General features: G+C 39.7%; 2 protein-coding genes across 7 annotated transcripts in view; both read right to left on the bottom strand.

Moving 5' to 3' along the window:
- Nucleotides 1-690: 690 nt before the first annotated feature.
- Nucleotides 691-8,420, bottom strand: cyb5r3 (cytochrome b5 reductase 3). 2 transcript variants are annotated; one of them, XM_006780871.3, is made up of 9 exons: nt 8,051-8,420; nt 7,624-7,749; nt 7,440-7,512; nt 6,018-6,124; nt 5,795-5,924; nt 5,635-5,718; nt 4,412-4,497; nt 4,184-4,283; nt 691-1,466 (listed from the first exon to the last, which is right to left on the bottom strand). In XM_006780871.3, the coding sequence occupies exons 1-9, from the start codon at nt 8,069-8,071 to the stop codon at nt 1,294-1,296; spliced, it is 900 nt and encodes a 299-aa protein (XP_006780934.1). In that variant the 5' UTR covers nt 8,072-8,420; the 3' UTR covers nt 691-1,293. The 2 variants fall into 2 exon arrangements, with proteins under 2 accessions (XP_006780934.1, XP_087687311.1); XM_087831185.1 differs by lacking the exon at nt 8,051-8,420 and having other exon boundaries at nt 7,624-8,026.
- A 2,599-nt stretch (nt 8,421-11,019) lies between these two features.
- syt1a (synaptotagmin Ia) overlaps nt 11,020-16,501 on the bottom strand; it is a 212,201-nt gene continuing 206,719 nt past the window's right edge. For all 5 annotated transcript variants that reach the window (XM_006780865.3, XM_006780869.3, XM_006780868.3 and 2 more), the window contains one exon: nt 11,020-15,194. In XM_006780865.3, the coding sequence (XP_006780928.1) occupies nt 14,988-15,194 (207 nt within the window). In that variant the 3' untranslated portion in view covers nt 11,020-14,987. The remainder of the gene's footprint in view (nt 15,195-16,501) is intronic.

The following is a 16,501-nucleotide window of genomic DNA, read 5'->3' as shown; positions in this document are numbered from 1 at the left end:
CGGAAACTAATATTTAAACCAAAAGGGGGTTTAAAAACATTAATGACTGAGAGATTAGATGTTACTGTCAAATGGGAGAAATTTAGAAAGCCAAAGATGACTTTAGATAAAGTGAGTAAGCATCAAAGACTCGAATAGTTCCTGGAGACCAATATGTTTTAGCCAGTGTATGCCCATGCCTACTAGCTTAGTAAAGAAGGACATTCTTTTAAAAAAAATAAATAAATAAAATTACTGCTTATTTTTGTTTGCGCACAGTTTAAATAAAGATATCATGTGAGTTGGGGAGCCAGCTGCTTCCTCTTGTTTACAGTCTAAGCTAATCAGCGCCTGGCTGACTGGAGTGTCACATTAACCGTACACACACACGAGTGTGTTTCCCTGAAGTGTCCAACTCTCCTGTTTCAGATACAGTTTAATGCAGCCTGCAGGAAGGTTGGATATTCAACTCGATTAACATCCGATCCCTGCCTCAATGCAGACTGCAGTCAATCTTTCCTTTGTTCTTAAAAGAAAATGGACAAATCTCTGTTCATACATACCAATTGTGGTTTTATTCGGTTTTTAAAATGTTTTGTTAATAAATGCATTTCTTTTTCCCTGCAGAAAGTGTCTTCACTTAATCATGGTAGAAGCTAAAATCCACTTGTGACCAACATGATTCAGAAACGATGATCAAAACACCAATAGTTCAACAGCATTGTTGCTTTATGATCCATAAACACAAGCAGACACTTTTTCCACACTTTCAGAAAACAAATCAGTAACCACGCTGTGTTTGACAAATCACAACGGAGCAAATACTGACACGTCTTGCGTGACAACAGATAAGCAACAGACTTGTAACACGTTCCAACACCCATAACGGAATAATCTGTTATTCTGTATTGAAGCGAGTGGTCATAATTCTTGTGGCGTGCATTCAATAAAATCTTTGCAGGTGTTTAAGGCACTCAGAAAAAACAGCCAGTAAACCTCGAGTCTTCTAGTAAAACCAAAGCGAAAGCACCTCATTTTCAAGCCAAACATCCGGAAACTTCATATCCTGTCATAAAATCCTTATTTCACATCCCATTTCCCCCTACACATTCAACTTCCTACCAAACATACAAGAATTGGTCCAAGCTGTGATTCTCTTGCATGATAAATAATATCGCATATTCTGTCATATTTAAATATAGTGCAATACCCACTGTAGATATGACAGCTTTAATGCTTTCAGGGTAAGGGGAAAAAAAAGATACAACTGGATACCCTTAAATATCCAAATGATGACTCCTGGATGGACGATGTCTAAAACGTGAACCTGCGGCTGTCAGCATGGCCGACTTTATCCAGGTTAGGGTTGCAGGCAAACTGGATCATCGGTGGAGGTCCGCACATCAGGATGAGGGTCTCGTTGCTTGGAGGCGGCAGGTGTTCCCTCACCATGTCTTCACTGATGAAGCCTTTGCTGTACTCCCAGTCTGAAAGACAGAAAGGCCCGAGGTTAAAATGCTGCTCAGAATTAAAGGGTGCAAAGTGGGGCATTTCCAGTGTTCAGCGGTGACACCTACTGGTGACCATCTATAAGAGCAACTTTATCTGTCATATCATTACAGCCTGTACAAGCCACCACTCAGGCATACATTCAGATACAGTAACAACTGTGGTTACTATTCTTGGTTCTTAAAAGTCAAACATGACCAGTGTCTAAGCAGATATTTACTTTAGGCTACGTTCACACTGCAGGTCTTAATGCTCAATTCCGATTTTTTTGATCAAATCCGATTTTGTCTGCTTGTTCACTCTACAAATAAAATGTAACAGCAAACGTGCTCTAGTGTGAACGCTCGAAGCGGCCTGCATGCGCAAAGGAAGACGTCACACACAACGCGCTCTGTTTAGACCCAGAGCAAACAATATTGTTTGACTGATGGCCCTTAATATAAAGACTTCGGACTTTACGTTTCCCAATTTTTGCTTTAAGTTATTTTGTTATTTACATAATTATGTAGATAACCTAATAATTATTGCTGTTTTAGAGGAGCGGTGCTTCAAAGGATAGTTGCAGATTTCTGTCAGAATCTGCAGATTATACAGTACAAATAAAATGTTTACGTTTCTCCAACGTTGTCTTTCCAACAGTTTCACTATCTACACTGGATGGCCAGGAAACGTTCGCGATGTCTTCTCCAGCGCTGATAATTGGCGTCTGTCTTGTGTCAGTGACGTAAAAGACGGATTTAATGCGACATGACCATTCAAACAGCAGTCGCTTTCTGAAACATCAGATATGTATCGGATTCAGTACCACATACAAAAGGGACCCAGATCGGATTTGAAAATATCGGATTTGTGCCGTTCACACTGTCACACCATGATCAGATATGGGTCGCATAGGGTCAAAAAAATCGGATTTGATGCGCTTTCGCCTGCAGTGTGAACGTAGCCTTAGATGGCATTACGCTGGCCTCCAGTAACACCATGAGGACTTTAAGTCATTTTTGATCAGGTTAGGTCCTTCAGCATGCACATTAAACATATATAAAGGACTGCCTTAATTCATTTGTGCAATATTACTACAATTAAAAACATCGTCTCAGAGTGATTATGGGAAAAAAAAAAAAAAAAAAAAGGCTGGACTATTGTAATTCATTATTATCAGGGGTTTTTTTAAAGATGAAAAGCTGGATGCAGTGAGTACTAGTAGGAGTAGAAGGACAGCTCCCTGTTTAATTTAGGATTTAAAATCCTTCTCCTCACATACAAGGTCCTGAAGCCTGATAGAACCTTATTAATCCTAACAGAGCTGCTCTCAGACTGCAGGCTTACAGTTTCTAAAACTCTTAAAGTTTCTAAAAGTTCACACACTCTACTTTTAAGATTAGTCTTAAAACTTCGATCAAGCTTATAGTTACAGCCGGATCAGGTGACCCTTAACCTTCCCTTAGTTACGCTGCTGTAGCCTTAAGCTGCTGGGGAGTTTCCCATGATGCACTGAGCATCATGTGGTTCTTCACCTCAACTCTTTTCACTCCCAGTGAGCTTATACACCACTACTGTGTTTAATCATTAACTCTCTCTCTCTCATAGCTGGCCTTTTTTCCTGCTAATCGTGTATTTTGAACCATTATCAAAAATGAACCTATATTTTACCAGGATATTAAAAATGTAATCTTTTTGGTGCAAAATCAGCAATAATTATCCTTTTTTTCTATTGCGAGTTACATTCCTGTAAGCCTGAGATTTTCCTTAATCCAGAAAATTAAATTAATAACATCACTGATTATAAAACGAATCAATATTTGTATAATCATGTTTCAATCTATAGATTAGTGGTTAACACATTCACAGGTAGGGCTGCATGCTTGTTTTCAGTTCTGATGTTTGACTCTGCTGAACAAAACTACTAGCTTGATCATTTCTCACATTAAAACCACGTACTGGACATTTTTTTTGTTGTTGTCGTTTTAAATGAAAGTGATTCTTATCCAGCAATGATACTCAACTTCCTGGTGACAACAAATACGTGATCCTTCACTATGACCAAAGAACATTGAACAATTTCTGATGCATAACCACAAATGAACCAGCAAACCTCTCGGCCTCGTTGTGGCCACTCACCCGATGAAATTTGCCCTCAGTGATGCTGGTGACCTTTTTCCGTATTTAGCCTGCGGTGATAACTGTGTATGAACTGTGATCGATTGGCCAAATTGAGTTTTTATATCAGAAGTTAAAAACTAGACCGCAACAATTCAAAGAACAAAGAAATAAATTCAATCTGTTTTTGCACATTAATGTAGAAGTTTTGAAATTTAGGATGCATAAAAAGTACATAAAAAGTTTAAAATTTGACTTTAGCCTGCTGCGTCACATTTTGAGAACGTGCAAGAGTACTAATACTTCATAGATGCTCTCACATTGCAAGACATAATAGTCATTTTCAGATGCAATTAACTTTCTAAGATTACCTGACAGGTGTAAGAAAGGATGTAAACAGTCTGTCTTCAACCTGCCAATACAAATACAAACATCCATGTAATATCATGGACTGTGCTAGTGGGCGATTACTGCAGCTAATAGACCAGCCCCTCGTGTAAACCAGGGTAAGGAGAAGATGTGTACAAAAACTGGAAATAGTTCCTGTCTGAAATAGTTAAAGTTCACATGTGAAGGTGGTTACTGTTGGAGGACTCACTCTCAGGTGCTCTGTCGACGGTGAACCACAGCTTGAACCGGTCCGGGTGGCTGACCTGAATATCTTCCAGCTCCGGTCGCAGAAGGATGTCTTTCTCAGTCTGAACACGGGAAGAGACGACATTTTTAAACTACTGCGTGAACACAAATTTACACTCCAGGTCAAATGTTATCACATAGTAAATATCCTCCTGACTGCAAACATTAGATTGTGGTTCATAAAACTCACCTGGTTGGCAAACAGCAGGTGACACACCGTTTTGTCATCAGGATCTTTCATTATTGCTGTGATGATCTGCAGCATGGGAGTGATGCCTGTAATAACACCCAGCACTGGCTCAGGTTACATTAACAGAGCTCCTTTAAACACAAGGCTGTATGTGTGCAGACATCCATGTGTGCTTTGGTCACAGTCGGACCTCCAAGTTCGATTAAATGAAATGTTTATAAAAGCATAAGTTTAGTTAGAATTTATACAAATTTACCAAACCTAAACCTCTCCAACGCAATTAAATTCAGGCTTATTTATCAACTTAAAGAATAAAAGATACTTAAAAGGAACTTCTTACTTTAAAGTAAAGACCCTACAGTGTGTAACGCCTGTGTGGATGATGAGCAAACAGCCCAAATAAACTTTGGAACAAATAGAGCACAGAGGAAGGGGAAAAAATGTCAACGTATTTAGAAAGGGTTGTGAAAATGGCTTTTATAACCTTTAATGCTAGATTACATATCAGCATCTCCCAGGTCAGTGTTTGCACATTAGTCTAACATGTCTCTGGTTGGAGACTAGCAGAAGACAAATCTATTCTGGGTTGCATACAAAAAATAGGCGGAAAAATAAAACAATAACCAAATATGTGGAACTGTCTGCTGTGGCAGTAAGGGAGCAGACCAAAGAACGCTAAATTAATATCTTAGAGATTTCTGTGGCACCAAATTCAATCCATACAAACGCTGTTTTCTCAGTCGAGCACTGCTGGCACTGAGGTGAGCAGTGAGTCAGACCACTTTACTTAACATCGGGTTATGACTTCACTGATGCAGTGGAAACTTTGGCTCAAACACTTATCACATCTGACATTAATACTCCCCCAATTACCTTAATAGTTATTATTTCATTACTGTGGCTCCAATGCAGCTGCCTCGCTCTCTCTGTAGTCAGCACTCTCTGTGGTGGTCAATGCTCTGACCACTCTGTAGTATCTGGTTGCATGAGTAACACCTACACAACTTATAATATCTACAGAAACTGTCCACGTGTCCAAATAACACTTTGTTGAATGATTTGTGTTGGAGTTTTGTCAAAATTTAGACATCAAGACTCCAGCTTCAACTAATGATAAACGCCTTTATTACTAATAAGCAGCATCAGCCCTAAAAACAAACACCACCTGAGTCAAACAAATGAAAAAAAACATCCCCGGTCCTGACACTGAACAGCTTCCTCACCTGTGCCTCCAGCGATCATGCCCAAATGCTTGGCAGTCTTCATCTCAGCTGGGGACTTTTTATCAGGCTGAATGGCAAAAACACCTGCAGATGCAAAGTGAGAGTATTAAACCAAGCTGATAAAGCTGATTCACCTGCTGTGTTCAGTTATGCTGCTCACCTTTGCCCTTGTAAACGAGTAAGCCGCTGGGTCCTCTGAAGTCAATCGTGTCGTCGATCCTGAGGCTCTCCAAGTACTGACTCATCTTCCCGCCCTCTGGGAATTTTGGATTAACATCTTTAAAGTAAATCTGAAACAAATGAAGGAATTCATGTGAAACAATCAACACCTTCATATATAAAAACTAAAATGCACATGGAAACAACCTTCCTTAAATCTTTACCTTCACCACCAGGTCCACAAAACCTTTGTCGTCATCGCTGGACACTGGTGTGTACGGACGGACGACAAGCTTCCCGTCTATCTTTGCCGAGAGATAGATGTGCTGCCCTGAAGACGAAAACAAACATTACTTACCATCAGCGTCACCAATTTCATACTATGTGACTCAAACAATGATAATTCAGCATTACAGCAAGTATTTCCTGCTTTAAAGGCTCTGTAACTGTGAGAGGGGATATCTCTAATAGACCTCAGGATTGTGACGTCACCAATGCAATGCATTATGGGACTGAGGTTCATGCAACTCCAAGTAACACCTCAGACACACAGTAGTCACCGTGGATACCTCTGACCGGCATCGATGCAGAACAAAGGCACTACAAGCTCTTGTACCTGCTGCAGCACTATAACATGAAGTGCTGTAACAAAACATTGAGCAGTAATAAAAGACATGAAACTGCTTCACATCTGAACGACTTATTTTTTAACATTCTCATCACAGTTTAGTCCAGCTACAAAACAAAGCATGCAGGGTTGTTATTACAGTGCAATTATAAATGTCAAATAAAAAGGTATGCTTTATAACATTTAAATGTGTTCAACACAACGTTGAAAAAGAGAAAATATTTCAGAACAGTATTAAATATGAACTCAAATCAATTGTATAGAGTGTCTTTAACCTCCTAAGACCTGAACTCTTCCATGGCATGCATTCTTAATTTCGCTTTGATATTTGGGAATATTGGGACATATAAAGACATTTGTTTTAAATTTTGATACAGAGGCAGCATAATGTCCTCGTAAGTGGAAATCAGGCCCTTGTAGAGGAAAATTTAGTATTTTGGTCTAGACAACCCAAAATGTGATGTCCACATAATTGGATGCCAGGTCCTAGGTTAAGGGTAAGTGATGCATGTGTCACAGAGCCATGGCTCAGCAGCTGAGAGAGCATGACAGAGTCCAACAAGTCTGAATGTGAGCTTGAAGCCATGCACAATTCTTAAGTTGTCTGAGGTTTAGGCGCTCACCACAAACAGCTTTTTTAACAAAACACTAGGCAACTTGAGAACTGTACCTCCTAAAAATAAAGTGACAGTTTGTGCTCACATATCAGCCCCTTCTAATAACACTGCTTTGCCTTTTCGTTTACATTCAGTTTGTATCACAGGTGGTTTAGGTGTCTTCCTCCTTATTACCTGCTGGCATCTAACTACGGTTCGGTTTGTCATGAACAACTACCCAGAATGCATTGCCATTCCCTATCTCCAAATAGGCACTACATCAGCTGTTTAAACCGTCTGTTTACCAGGGGTGGCCAATCAGAAGAAAACTAGCTTAAACAGAGAAGGAAAGGAGCTAGAACAGATTTTGAGATATGCAGTCAAACCTCCGGTAGTGATGATGCGTGAGTGCGCACACTTACCAATAGGGAGACCAAGGACGTGTTTAGGGGATGGCAGTGCAAAGCGGAACTTTCTTGTGTCATGGCTGACAATCTTTAAAAAAACAAAAACAAGAAACAGCAGTGAGCGTGAACGCATCTGCTGCGTGTGCAGACAAGTTTCATTCTGCAAGCACTCAAGAGTGTGCAGCGTTTGAACGGTTACCTCTTTATCTATCAGGCGCAATGCATACTTAATGTTGGGGTCCTCTAAGGTGATGGCAGGTCTCTTCTTTGGGAAGAGCAGCCTGAAGATGAGGTTGATGATGCTGTCAAAGCCACCTCGGATCAGCTGCGATAAAAGGTCAAAAGTGGGAGAATGACTCAGACCACCAACTCCTAGCATTAGCTACCAGCTGTCTGAGTACCCTGCGGGGCGTTGCCTGGATTAAGTCGGGTTTTTGTTTTTTTGTTTAACACAGACAGCAACAGGGAGAAGTGAGTCATGAAGATTCCTGTGGGCAGGCCCGAAACAGCGCTCAGGATAACTTAGCTGGGGAAAAACTGAATGTTAGCGAATATTAGCCGAGCTAATGCATGCAAATTAGCTGGCGTAAAAGCACCCTGATAATTTTCCATTGATGTATACTCACGCCAATGATGTAGGAGAGCATTTTCAGGCCGGGAGGACAAATGCAAAATACTTTGTCAGTATAGCGCGCACACCCCAAACGAGTTCAAGGCAACTAATTGTGACGGAGGTCCAAGCTGTCAAGTAAGGCTGTCGAGTCAGCCAGGAAGGATAAATACATCCGGTTTTAGTTTTCAAAAACAAAATTCCGTTTATATGAAAATTAAACCCAGTAGGCTAATTATAAAATGAATGGTGGATATAAATATTTTGGTGCACTTCTATGTGTATTTGAAGCTGTTTTATGTCAATTTCGTCGAGATTTGGACTGAATAAAGGTACAGTAAGCATGTAAACACTCAACTTCCGGTAATACAACGGGCTAATGTTCACTAACTTATCAAAGCCGAACCTCACACGTCACTTCCACGTAAAAGACATGTATTTTCACAATAAAACGCTGAAACGATAGATAAAGCATTAACCTGCGCACAATTTTTCTAAGCAAAAAGAGAAGCTAGAAGAGAACAAAAAAAAAAACAAAAACGCAAAACAAGATAATAGCACCCGAAGGAGACTAATCAGAATTAAAAAGTGTGGCTTTTGGTCATACGGCAGCAAAATGAGTTTAATTTGATTATTTAGTTAAACACAGAAACACAAATGACGACTTTATTATTATCCTAGTTTATGTATGCAAAATGGATATTAACCCAAACCTAGTGAAACTGGTTAAACTTAACTAAATAAATATAAAACCGAAAGCAGAATACAAAACTTTCGTAACTCTGCTATGTAGATCTCACTTCCTTTTTTTCTGTTGTTCGCGTTTCATGTAATACAGTTATATCGGGTGCTTATCTGTATTGTGCATCTGTTTATTTCCTTCTGTAGCCGTCACACTTGACTTAATCTTATAGTGAGCTGCTGCTTTGAGGTCAAGCATGCATCCTACAAACACTAATCTTTCCATGTGTTGCCCCACTTCAGGCACACAAAAATCAGCCAATATTAGGATGGATTAAGAAATTTCTATATGATGCAGTAAAATTGCAGATATGATGATCTTGATGATGATTTTAACTAACTGATTTTAAGTAGAGCCATGAACATGAATGTTACGCTTAAGCATTATTTACAAACATAACAAGCTTTATAGTGCTGTGAAAAAAGAATTTTCTATTACCCCCAGTAATAGGGAATACAAAATGTAATTTTTGATTTCATTTATTGAGGGAAACAAAGCTTCTAAACCTACCTGGCCCTGTGTGAAAAAGTAATTGCCCCTCTTGTTGAATCATGAAGAGACAGTGATTATCCACAGCTTTTGGAAAACTGAATTTAATTTCACTAACCACACTCAGGCCTGATTACTGCCAGACCTGTTGAATCAACAAATATCTTAAATAAAACCTGTGTGAAAAAGTGAAACAGACTACATGACACCAAAACACATCCTGTCACAATCTAAAAACAGTTGAGAAACAAAGACATTTCTAAGGTTTTGGGACTCCAGTGAACCACGGTGAGAGCTGTTATAGACAAAAAGCAAAACACAGAACAGTGGTGAACCTTCCCCAAATTACTCCAAGAGCTCACAAAAGACCCCAGAACAACATTACAGAACTGCAGGCCTCACTTGTCTCAGTTAAGGTCGGAGTCCACGATTCAACAATAAGACAGGGGAGAGTTCCAAGATGAAAACCACTGCTGATCAAAAGGTACATAAAGGCTCATCTCATAGTTGCCAAAAAAAAAAAAAACCATCTTGATGATCTGGGAGACTTTTGGAAAAATATTCTGTGGACTGACGAGAAAACTGAACTTTTTGAAAGGTCTGAGTCCTGTTGCATCTGCTCTGAAACTAACACAGAAGAACATCACAGCAACAGTCAGACATGGCAGTGGTAGTGTGATGGTCTGGGGCTGCTTTGATGCTGTAATTGATGAAACCATGAATTTTGATCTCTACCAGAAAATCCTGAAGGAGAATGTCCGACCATCAGTTTGTGTCCTCAAGTTGAAACACACTTTGGTTATGCAGCAGGACAACAATTTGAAAAACACCAGCGAGTCGACCTCTGAATGTCTCAGAGGCTGGAAAACCCTCCGTGATTGAATTAAAACAATTCTGCAGAGAAGAGTGGACCAAAATTCCTCCTCAGTGATCTGAAAGACCCAGTTATCACAAACACTTGATTGCAGTTCTTTCTGCCAAGGATGGTGCAACTAGTTTTTAGGGTTAGGGAGCAATTGCTTTTCCACACAGGAAATTAAAGGTAATAATATATTTAATCTAATAATACAACCCCAAAACTAGTGAGTGTTTGGGCTTGACTATTTCACTCAGTGTGACACGGTTTCAATAAAAAGCTGCAATAATCTGCCAGATTAACCTGGAACCTGAACCTGGCTGTTTCGCAGTTTCAATTTAAAATGACAGCACCGTGCTACAGTAAAAACTTCATGGGACATGTTTTACTCTCAACATCCAAATGAGCTTTATTTTACAGCAGCAGATCTATAAATCTCCGATCCCTAGCATTCATTACCATCCGAGCATCACATCGATGTGACATCATATTTTAGTGGAGGACAAACTCTTGTCCCCATTATGTGGCTCTGCTGCACATAAGTAAATATTCACTAATAGAAATTGATCTGTACCCGAGGCAAAATGAAAGAAAGAAAGAAAGAAAGAATCTTTTCTTTTTGGTTTTTTTACATCTGTGCTGGTACACAGTGGTGTTCCCCTGCGTGTCCTTCAGATGGCAGTAGTGACCTTTTTAACAGGCTGCTGTGTCTGATTCAAAGTGCCATCATTAAAATAGGAATTTGTCATGCACGTCAACATGCAGACGCCTTTCTTTCTGAAGTGAACACAGTTTCTTGCATGAGCAGTGAGTCACACTCGTGGCAATCAATACCAACAGTGTCGTGACAGTTTGGCTCCGCTGCGTGCATCCCGAACGAAAACACGACATGAAAGGCTTCTGTATCAACAGGAAATAAAACATTTTTATTGATCATTTGTGTATATGAAGTTATATAACAACAGTCAGAAAACTCCACAGAGTGAATCACTACACAAAGTGAAACAAAACTGGAAAACACCTCATCAAAAAATGAAGGTATACACAGCAAATATAACCGTCAGCAGGCTCGCCGTCACTGCGAGCGATATGGCAGGAAAAAACACCCCGAACAGTTCTACAAGATTACAGAGAAAATTTCCACACACAAAATACTCAAGCAGGCAGTTGATATACACAAAGGCAACTAGGATCTTTCTACAGCATCAGATTCTAATACTTTACACAGCTTTGTTTTTGAAAGGTCAGTGTGGCTTTTTGTCGGTGTCACTGGAGAGATTCTTCAGTTCCTTGTCACACAGAAGAGAGCTTGAATTTAGGGTGTGGGTGGTGATTACGCGTGCGCACTTTTTTTTGGTGGGGAATCGCAGTAACAGGAGCATTGCGCTGCAGCGCAGGTAATGGCTTTTGCTTTGTAGTTTCCTCCACACGCCTCACAATCCGATGGGTTTTGCAATGCTGCCCATTTACTGAATTCCCTGAAACGTTCGTGCACTTGTGATATTTTCACATAATTCGGTTTGATTTACTCTCAGCTTTGACTGGATCATTCCTTTGGTGCAACTTCTCTGCATTAGTATTCATGTCAAATTGCTTGGTCCATTTTTGCAAAGAGTGCACCTTTTACTTTAAAATATTTTTCTGTTATTTATATCTGAAGCTGTACTGGAATTCATGGACCTATATATGGAAAACATGTCAAATAAAAGTTCCCTCAGCTGAAGAGGGATTGGGAATACAGCTGTATTAAAGTATGCTCAGTGATATTGGAATGCTATCACAGGGGAGGTTGTTTGATTGTTTTTACCCCATAGGATTATGAAATGAATCCATAATAGCTGAAAAAAATATTAAAAATATGTTCTTTTAAACAACAAAAAGTGCAAGGTACATCTAATTAATTAAAGTAATCTACACCAACACGGTCCTCACTGTACATTCAGAGTTTTCATCTCAAATAGAAAAGGGGTTTTGAATCAACAGGGGAGATAAAAAAAAAAAAAAAATAAAAATAAAAATACATAAATAAAATAACTGTAATGAAAATGGATTAACGATGATGAGATATAGCATCTGGATAAAAGAGCGATATTTTGCAGCTGAATAATCATTCAGGTCACTTTATATTTATTCTAGATATACATTTTCTTTGACACGATTATGTAAATATATACACGGCATTTTTAAGGGGATATCTAAATGCAGAATCTTGTTTGGTATTTAACGAAGACTCCCTGAAACTTCTGATGCTGGAACTGTGTGCAAGAAGAGAAAATGAACCTGCGGAAAAGGGAGGGAACCCTAAACAGAGGTCAGCAGGTGTCAAGCTCCAAACTATAAGCTGAATCTAAGTGTGCTGTGTCCTAACCATTTCACTGGAAAGGAGAAAACATCTCTCTGGACTGGATTCATCCTCGAAGGGTTATAATCTCTTTTCTCGGGCAACGCCACCCACGTTAACACTATGGGATGAACATACAAGTATTGCACAGTGCTCAACAAAATGCTGTGTGAAGCAACCCGCTCGCGATCGGATAAAAGCCTCCTTTTTTTTTCTTTTCATTTTTTTGGCTGCGTGAAGTCAGGCGATGCCACGCGCGCTCTCTCTCTCGTCCTCTCTTTGCGTGTAGAAGGAAAAAATGGCATTAAACGCTACAACATCACTACAGAACAGACTGGATTCGCTACCTACTGATAAGTCTACATCTCTAAGCACACACGGCAGTCACAGTGATACACAAAGCAGTCCTCAGAAGACTCCTATGGAATGACAAGTAGCTTTTTCATAATAGTGCTATCAACTACACAATAACATTGAAAACATTTAGAAAGTCCTCCTGAAGCTAGCATCGAGTATATGCAAGAGGTTCCTCCAAGATAAGAGACTTCATGGTTTTCATGGATTACAACTTACTCCTTTCCTAATTGGACCCGTAGTAAAGGACATAATGAACTAATAGCCTACACAGACCATTAACTTTTACGGTTATTTCGTGCTCTCCTGGTGTAGTCCTGTGCCAACAAGAAAACAAAACTGATGTAATTGCTGTTGGCTGAAATGTGATTTGTCATCATTGCTTTCTTTCTTTTTTTCCTGTTTTTTTTGTTGTTGTTTTTTTGTATTTAATAAATCCAATCAAGCAGGAGGCTCTCTGGCTCCGCCCACTGCCCCTCCCCTCCTGTAGGTGTCCTGAAATAAAGGCGGCCAACAATCATCCAAAAATGGTTTCTAAAGAAGTCAACAAGCTAGGTCAAAGACATCCAGTGCAAAATAGCAGCCACATAAAAGTTAAAATTGGCAGTAAAACATGGCTAGCTCTATTGTCACTGTGAGAAGGCAACGCAAAGCAAAGACTGCGATTCAGGGCACCACTGCAGCCAAAGACATTGTTCCCAATAAACCAAAGCTACAACCACTAGCAAGTGGGAGTGTGCATGAAGAGAGGGTCTCTACATAAAGTCACCTCCCCGTAAATGGCAGTGTTTAGACTAAACTCGCTTCACCTCTGTCAATGTCACATTGACACAAAGTTTAAACATTACTCTTGATTTCTTTCTTTTTTTTGTCCTCTCCTCTGATTGAAGGCAAGGGGATCCTATCAGAAGAGCCTCCCCTGGTGTCAGTAGATCCCCCCTCCCTCCCGTCCCAGCGTTTAGTAAAGATTGTAAAAAAAAACATGCACTTTACTAAAAATAGTCAAGACGCTGAATTAATCTAAAAAATAGTCCTCTTAAAACCAGAGCCCAGAGTGCAACCCCCCACCCACCCCCCTTTTTTCTTTTTAAACTCCCTCACAAATGCCGGACCCCAGCCTAAACGCGATACACCTCCAGCAACGACAAGGCTGTTTAAAGTAAGCAGTTAACAAAATATTGTTAAACGAGTTTAAGGACACAATGGCTACAGCTTGGTGCTTTTTTCCACATGGGGGTTGTTTCTAAAGGGGTGTTTCTTGGAGGCAATCACTTCCATTGTTGGAAAAGAAAACTAACCTTTAACTTGAGGACCTATTTCAGATGGAACTGCCAAACAAGGAAAAAATGAAATGCTAAGTGGTAACAAGTGTGCCTCAAGCTAAAACATGTAGGTCCTCGGATTGAGAAAAAGGTACAAAAAGTCATAAGAAATCATGTGCTTGTATAATTTCCAGCAGCATAATTTATCCTACAGAACCATAGTAGTTAATGGCCTTGTATTTTGGAGTTTTGTGTGGATATATTCATCCGTTTGTCTTTTCTGTAATGATCCTTTGCTGAACTTAAAGTCCTTTACAATGTGAATATATTTCCACTAGCATCTTGCAGGTTGGAATTCTTTTTTTTCTGGAATGCAATAAGGTAATAAGGTAGAATTTTTAAATCCTGGGATATATAATATTGGCTTTCCTCTATATCTGCATTTACATAATTTAAAATAGAACATCTTATTAAAAACATCAAGATATACACAGATTAGGAAACGGGTAACAACATACAAACACATAAACTAGAAATCATTTATGTCTGCATACTTATATATACAACTGTGGTACAATAAATTCTTTCAGTCATGCGCTATCTATACAGATCATATTGCTTAAAAGAAGGGGGCATTTGGTCTGGGCAGTTAAGGGCTTGGAGATGGAAATCAAAATCTGCTGAATCAAAGCGAGAACCTGATAGAAAAAAGCAGAGAACAGATGTTGCAGGACACTTCAACAATTAGGACTGTGTGTGAACTTAGGAGTGATGAATCTGGGAGAGGTCGACGGGTGGGGGAGGGGGTAAAGTGGGACAGGGAGTTACATGGATGGACCCATATATCACTGAGGTATTTACACATACTGGCTAAAGAGTACTACAAGGCAGGTACTGAAAGAGCCCTGCCTATTTCTTGACGGAGAGCTGAGCATCCACCTCCTCCTCAGGCTTCAGCACGTGCCACTGGGCGATGGGTCTCCTGGGGTTGGCCAGCATGTCGGACCAGTGGCGCAGCTCCGTCCCCGAGCTGTTGAGGCCCACAAAAACCTTGCCGATGGCATCGTTCTTGCCGATCTTGTCATAGTCCAGAACAGTTATAACAACTTGCACTTTCTGCAGAGGGGAGAAGAGAGGAAGAAAGAATGAGACAAAAAAGAGTGTAAACTCCATCTACTAATGTTTGCTTCAATTAATGTCTTTTTTCGTTAGCTAAAATTAATATTCATTAGATCTATACCTTGTTAAACAAGCTAATGAGTCATTATCACTGACCAGCAACCCTCCAGTTTTACCTTCTCATCATTCTGTCTTCTATGCATGATTTCTATCCTGGACTCAGTTGCTATGTCTAAGTCTAATTTAGTGATTAAGTGATTAATAAAAGAGGATAACAACAGGTCATTAAAAGAAGGTGGGGCTTTAGAACATGGCTGTTTGCTACTAAAAAGTTGCTATCGTACAAACTTTACAAACCATCAGCTGCTGTCGTGGAGTGCTGCTGCCATTTTTCATATACAGTCTATGGTTTTGTCTTAGAATTGATCTTAGTCTTGTTAGGCAAACATGATTTAAAGGTCAGTTTTTAATTCTGTGCTTTTTATTTGTTTCAAAAATTGATTCACATTCATTTTCTAATAACTTTTAGCTCTATCTTCAAAAACACCAAATACAATCTGAAGAAAGACAATTACATGTCATATAATGTGTTATGATCAGGGACAAAGATTTTGATGCTTCTTTACTGATATGATCATCTCTGTGAGGTTTTCTCTTGTGCTTTGTGTTTTTGAGCAGTATTTTACATATTTGACTTCTGATACAGTAGGTGTTTCTTGTTCTTTGTGGTAGGGTAGATTAATGTACGTAACAGAGTATTAAGTGCCAACAGTTCCTCATTATTTCTCTAAATGGTATAGTAATGCAGGGAATGAGGTGCTCCTTGAGACATTAGTGTTGATTAACAGTAACAAACACTCCCGATCAAGCTTGGCTTATATTCAGCGCCAAGCACAGCAAAATGTGTGATTACTCAGAGGTCTGAGACTCAGCTTCACTGTGTGTTTATTCAAAGGGACGCTGCAAAGAGGAGTGACCTGGGCGTCAATCTCTGGCAGAGAATATGAATTAGTGCACAAAGCGTCCTGATTAAGTTTCGATCCACTGACAGACTGAGATGGAACTACCGCCACCTGCATGAGCTCTGAGCCGCTGTTCTAAAAGAGCATGTCTAATATGCCATGTAATGAAATACTGAATAAGGCTCCCAGATGGCCAGTTGGGGTTAGTGGGTTTTTAAAGGGACACTTCAGCTTTAAATTGGTCACTCAAACACGGCTTTCTTCAAAGGAAAATTAGCAGACCTTCGTGTTATTCATCACTGACCAGCAAGTACTGTTTTTTCTTGCTGTGACTGATTTGCC

This window comes from Neolamprologus brichardi, chromosome 17 (genome assembly GCF_056152115.1).
Source record: "Neolamprologus brichardi isolate AB-2024 chromosome 17, ASM5615211v1, whole genome shotgun sequence".
NCBI lineage: Eukaryota > Metazoa > Chordata > Actinopteri > Cichliformes > Cichlidae > Neolamprologus > Neolamprologus brichardi.
Note: the sequence above shows the minus strand (reverse complement) of the source record. Positions and strands in the feature narration are given on the sequence as shown.

Bases quoted from the DNA above. Each gene is read 5' to 3' on its own strand.
- cyb5r3 (XM_087831185.1), bottom strand. From the start codon at position 7,803: ATGCTAGGAGTTGGTGGTCTGAGTCATTCTCCCACTTTTGACCTTTTA. The intron at 5,719-5,794 runs GTGAGCAGCATA...TTGCATCTGCAG, and splicing joins ACTCGTTTACAAGGGCAAAG to GTGTTTTTGCCATTCAGCCT. The intron at 4,284-4,411 runs GTGAGTTTTATG...TCCCGTGTTCAG, and splicing joins ACCTGCTGTTTGCCAACCAG to ACTGAGAAAGACATCCTTCT.